Below are 9,480 nucleotides of genomic sequence, written 5' to 3' on the forward strand. Positions count from 1 at the left end.
ACGAAGTCGGACACGACTGAGCGACTCCACTTTCACTTTTCACTTTCATGCATTGGAGAAGGAAATGGCAACCCACTCCAGTGTTCTTGCCTGGAGAATCCCAGGGACGGGAGAGCCTGGTGGGCTGCTGTCTATGGAGTCGCACAGAGTTGGACACGACCGAAGTGACTTAGCAGCAGCAGCAACACCTCTAGGGAGGCTTGTAAACTTGCTCATGAATTTTGCTTGTTCTTCCCCTTGATTTTCAACTAGAGGGTCAAGGGTCACCAGGAATGTTCTCAAGTAACCTGCAGTAGATATGAAGCATTTTCTAACAATTGTTAAAGCACTAACATATGTAAAAATATAAGTGCTCTCATAAAAAGCACACTTTCTACCACAGTGGCACTGTGGTTCTTTAATGAAGTGATAGATGCTATTTAAGATGTGAAATAGTAAAGCTACCAATATGGCTAACAGAGCTAAACAAGCACATTTAGAAAGGCATATGAGAGAAAGGTCATAGTGTTTATTTCTGGGAGGCAGAATTAAGGATTTATTAATTCATGTTCCTCAGTATTTTCTAGTTTTTACAATAAACAGATATTACTTTTATGTTAATATTATTAAATTATAATATGAAATGGGGAAACAAGGTAAACTCTAATGTCAATGTCAATATGACCTTAATATGTTTTATCTAAATTCCTCCTATATTTACTATTTACTATCTACAGAAACATTAAAAAAAAAGATCTATTTCTACTACTTAAGAGTCTAGCAATCAAATGCATATTTCCTCTCTGGAAAAAATGTAAATGTTATCTAACAAATAGTAACCATAACAGTGATAATAAGAATGATATATTCTATAAATTATTTGCACTGAAGGAGGAGTCACTACTCCTAACACAAAGAAAAGGGGAGGAACAGCAGCGTATTTCTGATTAACACCAGGGTGAAAGTGCATTCATTTATTCAACCGGTAGATGAGTGCCTTATCTAAGTAAGGCACTGTGCTCTTAGTGTACTCTCCCACTAAAATGCATGCTTTTCTGCAGATACAGAATATCAGCCTCTTTGTACTTAACTGACTGCTGAGGCAAAAGTTAAGATTTAGTTTTCCATCTCTATTCAAGATAATATAATTCTATATACATGCAAGGAACTTTAATAGCTATAATCAGATCACCCAGGGCTAAGAGCACAGAGGTCATAGGAAGTTCCTGAAAACCTAGAGGAAGGATAAATATTTGTGTCTAATCTTTAACAACCCCCCCCCAAAAAAGGGAGGAAAGAAAGACTAATAATTGGAGATGGATAAACTTAACTCTGCCAGCGAGGAAGGCACTAAAGCCAATCCCACAATCAAGTGTGTCTAAGCCCACAAATTTCTAAGGAGACCAAGGTGAGAAAGAAGAAAAGAGGCTCTGTGAAGTGATTGCCTTCTATGATGGACTGCCAAGTCTGAAGGATGACAGCAAAAGTTAGTCTGGCTTCAGAAGACAAGGTTTCTGATTTTGATCCTATATGATGAAAGTAAATGATGGCCCACAAGCTACCCAGGCCTCTCAATGCACTATATGATGAAAGAAATGAAAGTAAATCATGAAGAAACAAATGTATGTGACCAGAGTGTCACATATAAACTTTCAAAGCTAATCTTGAAGGATATTTTAAAGAAGCATCTTAAAAGAGTAAATCCTCAATCAAAATTTAATTTAATCTTTATGAATGAACCAGAGGAGGGAAATCAAAGTAAATCCATTAAATTAGCAAATGAAACCAAGGAGGCAGAGTTGGAGCCAGCTCAGAAAAATTTCAAAAGAAAAAGAAAAGACTGCTAAATTATACAAAATAACAAAGTTGGTACATTTGTGAATAAAAATCAAATGCCACTGATATAATGTGGAGCAAGTCTGCCTCAGTCCAAGAATAGCTTTTAAAACACATAATGGCCTACAGAATAAATGTAAGAAATTCATTGCTGATGCTAAATACCTCCAGTCTGAAATAATCTGAATTTTCACAGAAGTTTCACTACACTATTCTTATGGCACTTAACACTCAGGTATATAAATCCCCCACCTAACTTCAAACTCATTGATTCTCCTCATAGAAGGCACTCAGAAAACACTGACTCAGTTAATTAGAATGCCTGTGTGTGTTTTAGTCGCGCAGTTGTGTCCAACCTTTGCAACCCCATGGACTGTAGCCCACCAGGCTCCTCGGTCCATGGGATTTCCCAGGCAAGAACACTGGAGTGGGTTGCCATTTGTACTGAAATAGAAATGACTACATTAAGAACATAAATCTTTCTATGTTATTGATAGAAAACACTCTCAGATCTACTACATTACTTGATCCTCACAGCCTCCTGGGTGTAAAAGGAGGCAGGATGTAAAAACAAATCAGGGTTTAGAGGTTAAATGATTGGCCTAAGAACACTATGTGAACATAGTAAGTGGTGCAGCCAGGGCTCAAATCTCCTGATGCCCCAGGCTGTATTAAAAACATTACATGATCTTCCAAAGAGCACAGATAGCTTAGAGAATCTGATAATTCTGTCCTCCTTGGGGGAAAAAAAAAAAGCCATGTAAGAACTGGACCCCGCACTGAGAGGTCTGGATAGCTGGTGAGCCATTTTTGGTTTTTGCTTTTTAAAAGAATTTCTTTAGAAACCCAAAACCAAAAAGGGTAACTAAAATCAGTATTACTAGCAAAGATATAACCAGAAAGGAAAGGAAAGTCAAGCTTTATGTTAAGAAAAAGAAATGTGTCTCCGTGGGAAACGCAGAAGCAGGAGATAGCATTGCAAAGGGTCATTTTAGTACTTTTTAAAAATCTACATTTTTCTAAAAACAAAAGAAACTCATAAGTTATGATTTAGAACGTTTTAGGATCATGAAGACCTTAAAACCTAATCTGCTTTCACTTTATACATGAGGAAATCTTTTAAAGAGACTGGGTGGTTTATGCAAGGTTATACAATTAATATGTAGTAGCTTCCCAGGCGGAGAAGGCAATGGCACCCCACTCCAGTACTCTTGCCTGGAAAATCCCATGGACAGAGGAGCCCGGGAGGCTGCAGTCCATGGGGTCGCAAAGAGTCGGACACAACTGAGTGACTTCACTTTCAATTTTCACTTTCATGCATTGGAGAAGGAAATGGCAACCCACTCCAGTGTTCTTGCCTGGAGAACCCCAGGGACGGGAGAGCCTAGTGGGCTGCCGTCTATGGGGTCGCACAGAGTCGGACACGACTAAAGCGACTTAGCAGCAGCAGCAGCTTCCCAGGTGGCTCAGAGGTAAATAACCTGCCCACCAATGCAGGCGATGCCTGCCAAGCAGGAACTGCAGGTTCGATCCCTGGGTCAGGAAGATCCCCTGAAAAGGAAATGGCAACCCACTCCAATATTCTTGCCTGGGAAATACCATGGACAGAGGAGCCTGGCAGGCTACAGTCCAAGGGGTGGCAAAGAGTCACATGACTTAGTAACTAAACAGCAACACAGTAGTGCTTAGAATAGAATCTATGTCTCCCGACTCCCTGGTCAATGTTCTTAATATAAAACACACAGACAAATACAAAACTGGGATTAAAAACAAAAAATCAACCAATAAACAAAAATGCCCTCATCCAGGGAACTAGCTTTGCATATTATAAAATGGTGAAAAAAGAATATGTGGTGCTATGCACTTTTTATTTAAGATTTCCTTTGCTTATCTGTAACATAAACTCATTATTTATTTGAAAGTATATATAAATATTCAAACACATTCATTTCCCAAGGACGTGAGCTAAAGTAAGCGAAAGTGTTAGTCACTCATTCGTGTCCAACTCTTTACGATCACATGGCTCCTCTATCCATGGAATTCTCCAGGCAGGAATACTGGAATGGGTAGCCATTCCCTTCTCGAGGAGATCTTCCCAACCCAGGGATCAAACTTGGGTCTTCTGCATTGCAGGTAGATTCTTTACCATCTGAGCCACCAGGGAAGCCCCAAGCTAAAGTAAATGAATGAACATTTCTAAAATAAATCAAATTATTTTGATAACTATTGCTTTAGTAAAAATACTTAATAAAATATTATATCAACTCATTTCAGTTGAATCCAGCTATTTAACCCAAATTATCTCATCTAGAGTCCTTTTAATAGGAGTTCACAGTAACTTTGTCTTGGGAGGGGAAGCTGGGGGAAGGAGAAGAAACAACTGACTCTCACTCTTCCATTTCCCTATGGAAACAGGAAGTCTCAGCAAAGAAAGCTGGAAAGCTGCCATGTCACCACTGAACTTTCTCCTTTTCAAATACATTTCAGGGCTCTCGTAAGAGTAAGTAGTGTGGCAGAGCCCCTTTGCAGAATGGTTACCCAAGTACCAACTTCCAGCTCTATTTGTAGAAAGGGGTGGTTTTAATTTATCATACTATTCAAATTTGTGGAAAGTTGTTTTTAATAAAATTTTAAAGCATTGTTTTAAATAATGATATTTAAATACCTAAGTATGTTACGATATTGAACTTTTTTGTTTACATGTGACAGGACAAGCTAATGAGAAGTGTGGCTTTCACTAGGCTAAGTGTTGGCTGGGAGGAGAGAAATAAAATTCCTCAACAGGTTTAGAAATGCTTAAATATTGCTATGTTTTATGGATTAAGGTTAGAAAGAAGCAAAGAGGCCTGTTTTTTCAAGCTGCCTTTCAGCTACCTGTTAAGACAATGTAATATATAGATTTGGATTTGCAAATATCAGCATGAGGCTGGAACTTCATTCTTCCTGTCATACTTCATGACTGTGAATCTGCTCACCAGTAGTGAGTGAAGAACAAAAAGGTAAACATGATTTGACTATCATTTCTCTCCATGAATGCAGGGCAAGTGGGAGTACTTAATGAATGAGTACACATGGATCTGGCCTTGTTCAAGTCACTAAAGTTCAAAGCCGGAAGAAACGACCTTGCCTCGCCTTCTCATTTACAGATACGAAGCTAGTAGTCACTGGGCAGTGACTTGCTAAAAACCAGTGAACCAGGCAGTACTGGACATGTAATTAGATCCCATGTTTCCTCCTCCCTTATGCTGCTCAGCTCAGAACATCTGGCAGCTGACAGGAAAGTGTCAAGGGCAGAGTGAAGGACAATAGAGTAATCAGAGTTAAAACTCTGAGGGTACTCCACCTGGCTCCTACTCCTACTGGTGGCCAGCAGGTCACCACAGCCATCTCCTACATCCAACTCTTCACAGCCTCTGTGTATATTCTACCTATCAAATGGAAGCAAGAGCAGCAGAATCCTGAATGGAGATTTTCTGATGACTTTTCATGGCAAGTCACCTTGAAAAATCAAACTGAAAAAGGTTCTACATTGCCACAATCTCGCCTAAACCAAATTGCAAAAGATCTGGTGTTTCAACATACCTTTTCAAATATGTTACTCTTAAAACAATTAAATTCTGGACATGCCTCAAATAGCTAAAGGCTGTGCAACTTATCTCCTGGTACCAGTTTATGGGTAACAAAACCTAGACAAACCTTCCCACCTACATAGGCAGCAACATGCCCACCAGGCACTTTTCTGAACCTTTGAAAATCGGACTTACAAAATACCTGGCAGGTGGTATAAGTTCTCTAAGTGTAAACTCAAATGGAAATAGTTTTTTTTCTTTTAAGAACAATCTTTGGAAATGTGGTATTAGCTCTCTACACAAAATTATTACACTGAAGAATGTGAAAACCTTAAAGGTCATACTTATGAAAATATAGGCATAGCTCATTTTACTGCACTTCACTTTACTGAGCTTCACAGATACTCTTTTTTACAAATTTTTTACACATTGAAGGTCTGTGGCAACCCTGTCAAGCAAGCCTACTGGTGCCATTTTTCCAACAGTATTTACTCACTTCATGTCTCTGTGTTACATTTTGGTAATTCTTGCAATCTATCAAATTTTTCATTATTATTATATTTGCTATAGTGATCAGTGATTTTTGATGTACCTACTGCAAAAAAGATCATGACTCACTAAAGGCTCAGATAATGGGTAGCATTTTTTAGCAATAAAGTATTTTAAATTAAGTATGTACATTTTTTGACATAATGCTATTGTACACTTGAAAGACTACTAAGGTATGTTCCAAATTAACGTTAATAAGCACTAGAAAACCAGAAAGTTCATGTGATTTGCTTTATTTTGATATTCACTTTATTGCAGTGGTCTGGAACCAAACTCTCAATATTTCTCAAGGTATTCGTATAAAATAAAACAAGCAGGCTGGTTTCCATCATTCAACTAGGTTTGTGTATCATCACTATTACTATCAGTATTAACAATTTACCAATTAGAATCACAAAAACTTTTCACATGATTTACCTTACAAATAGTGTTATTTCCGCATTTTAAAAGGGAGATAAGTAAACTAAGGCTTAAAGAATTTAAATGTTTCTCCTATATCCTACAGCTAGTAAATAAGTTTTCATTTCTCCACCACAGCAAGAATTTTTTAAAAATCATTATGTGTAAATCACTTTTAAAATTACAGAGGAACTGCTGGGCATTTAAAAAAAATCTTTGTAAGAATAAAAACGGGAGATGACAAAGCCTTTATGTGTGTGTGTGTTGCAATTTAAGGCAATATTCACAATAAACTTTCAGATTCTAGGCCTTCCAATAATTCTCCCCATCTTTCTCACTCTAATTTTTTGTTTCTTGTGGATTTCATTGGGAATGCCTGTATATGTATGAATATTTGCACAGAAAATTTTTCAAATTATATCAACACACCATTTTGATTTCTAAAACTCCTTCCTGATACCATCCAAGCAAAGATTATGCATTTTTACTGACATGCTACCAAGTCACTTCTTAAAACTTCTGTTTCTTTCTTAAGTTAAAAATTTCATGAAGCATATAATTCCTCTAAGTACCTTTTAATTTTCTACTACAACCTATTCAGCACCAGAAGGTCTACTATAAATGCAAAATACAATTTCAATATTCCCCTTAGACTAGGGTTTCTCAACCAACATTTTGGGCTGAGTACTACAGTCCATGGGGGTCACAAAGTGTCGGATATGACTTAGTGACTAAACAACAACAACTTTTTGCTGTGGGGAGCTGTCCTGAGCATTTAGAACATAACAGTCTTTAGGGGTTCACCCAGGAAATACCAAAAGCACACATCTCCCCACAGCATGACAATCAAAAGTGTCTCAGATATGCAAATGTTCTCTTGGAAGCAAAGTCATTCCTGGTTGAAAACCATTGCCATAGATTAGTCAAAGAAGTATCAATTTATCCCTTGTTTGGAAAGAATAGTAGATCAGCTGTGTGAAATGTTTGCAGATGGAATTCTTCCCTTTCTCAACATATGAAAATTTAAGAAAAAAACTAAAAGGTCAAACTCTGTGACTCATAAATCTTATCTGCTAAACCAGTTTTCAAGTAATTATTATATAAAATTTTAAATTCTTTATAAAGCTTGTCAATGTTAAAGATCTCATAAATATCAGCTGTTTTCTTAATAATAACTTAATAATCTCATTTGTTTTACTATAAAAAGTGTAAGATAAATTTATTCAAAGAACAGAAATCACCAGCTCACAGTTTTGCCTAATGAGAGAATTAGTATTATAAACAAAATATTTAAGCAATAGCTGTAAAAGCTCATAACTTATTGCTTTCTTTATGCTTATCACAAAAACAAAAGGCAGCAAAACTTTATACGAGTTTAGCTGTGGTCTGATAAACCTGAATGGACTTCCATCAGAGGCATTTCCTAAAAGAAATGGGTTTATTTGCTCAGGGCCTGTTATAAAGTTGATGCTGGCCATGGGCATAACGCACAAGTACCAAGTCACTTCAGTTGTGTCTGACTCTTTGTGACTCTATGGGCTGTAGCCTGCAAGGCTCCTCTGTCCATGGGGTTCTCCAGGCAAGAATACTGGAGTGGATAGCCATTCCTTTCTCCAAGGGATCTTTCCCACCCAGGGATGAAACCTGGGTCTCCCACATCATAGGCCAACTCTTTACCATCTGAGCCACCATGGAAGCTCAAAAAGAAATGGAATAAATTCTAATGGTATATTTTATTTAACCCAATATATTCAAATATTATTTTACCACATGATCAATATAAAAAACTGCTGAGATATTACACTTTCTCCTATTGAGTATTTTCAAAACTTGCTGTGTACTTTATACATCTAGCACAATTTATTTTGCACTAACTACACTGGAAATGTTCTTATAGTGGCCATGAACCGAATATCCATTTGAGTACTACTTCAGATTTCCCTTCAAAGCTGACAAAATTCCCAAAACTCTTCTGTAGAGTGAGGAAGTATCCCCAGTGTCCCCAGAGCTTTTCAGGTAAATGGTGCAAATAAGCTTTCTGAAGATGGAGAAGCACACTACGGTCTACTTCTATACACAGCCTCTAGGATAGAAGCGTTGGTGTCAATTCTTCAGTGTGCAACCAGTTCAGTTCAGTCGCTCAGTCGTGTCCGACTCTTTGCGACCCCATGGAACCGCAGCGCGCCAGGCCTCCCTATCCATCACCAACTCCCGGAGTCACCTAATTAATGATGATGTAGCTCGTGGCTTGAATTTCTCTCTGTTGCTCCAAAACAAAACTGAAACTCCTCTTCTTAAGAGGAAAATCAATCCTAAGGGAAGTAGTCACTTTCTCAGTAGCTGAGAGTATTATGAGTTAAGAATTTCTACCGAAGAGCCTTTCCTAATGATCTTCCCCTACTTGCCAATCGTTTCCCAAACCCTTTAGGGAAAAGCCAGTTCCTGACAGCTATCAACTGCCAGAAAAGATAACTGCGAAACACAATTTCTCCTTCCTTGATGCCACTTGGGCGTGTGTGACCACGCAGCCAGCCTCGCTCCACCTGGAGTGAGAACAGGAAGGGTTCTGTGGAGTCGAAGGGGCCAGGCCGAGGGCAGGCAGAGGTCCCCCAAGGTGGGCAGATGTGACCGGGCAGGGACTTCGGACTCAGGGACACGAAAGCTGGGAATCTCCGCGGGACGGGCTTGATCCAACCGCCCCTCTCCAGACCCTGCGAGCACCCAGGACCCCGTGGCGGTGGAGGCGGGCACAGGCCTCCCCACGCCCTGCACCTGCGGCCCAGGGAGGGGGCCCCACCGAGTGCCCTCCCCGGAGGCGGAGCCTCAGACGGCAAAAGGAACTCGGCCGGGGCTGGAGCCGGGAGGGGAGCAGCCTGCGGCTGGGGCCCCATGGCCAGCGTCTGCAACCCCCAGCAACCCGCGGCCGCGCCCTCTCGCTTACCGCCCCAGATCCCCAGCTTCAGCTGGGACTTGTTCAGGTTCTCCACATAGTCCCCCAGGAAGCGGTTCAGCAGGTCCGCGACCACCGACTCCAGCACCATGATGGGACCCAGGCACAGGAGAGGGAGGAGCCGGAACCGACCGGCGCAGCTGAGGGCGGCGACCAGCGCTGCGAATGACAGCCCCCCCCGGGCGCCGACCCGCCCCC

The 9,480-nt window shown here is 40.0% G+C and overlaps 1 protein-coding gene across 1 annotated transcript in view; it reads right to left on the reverse strand.

The window, feature by feature from the left end:
- VPS13C (vacuolar protein sorting 13 homolog C) overlaps positions 1–9,389 on the reverse strand; it is a 175,869-nt gene extending 166,480 nt beyond the window's left edge. Inside the window, exon 1 of the mRNA XM_086321316.1 lies at positions 9,274–9,389. Coding sequence (XP_086177442.1) covers positions 9,274–9,373 — 100 coding nt within the window. The 5' untranslated portion in view covers positions 9,374–9,389. The remainder of the gene's footprint in view (positions 1–9,273) is intronic.
- Positions 9,390–9,480: the final 91 nt, after the last annotated feature.

Source organism: Bos grunniens, chromosome 10, assembly GCF_055505025.1.
Source record: "Bos grunniens cultivar Pamir isolate PY7600 chromosome 10, Bosgru_T2T1.0, whole genome shotgun sequence".
Lineage (NCBI taxonomy): Eukaryota > Metazoa > Chordata > Mammalia > Artiodactyla > Bovidae > Bos > Bos grunniens.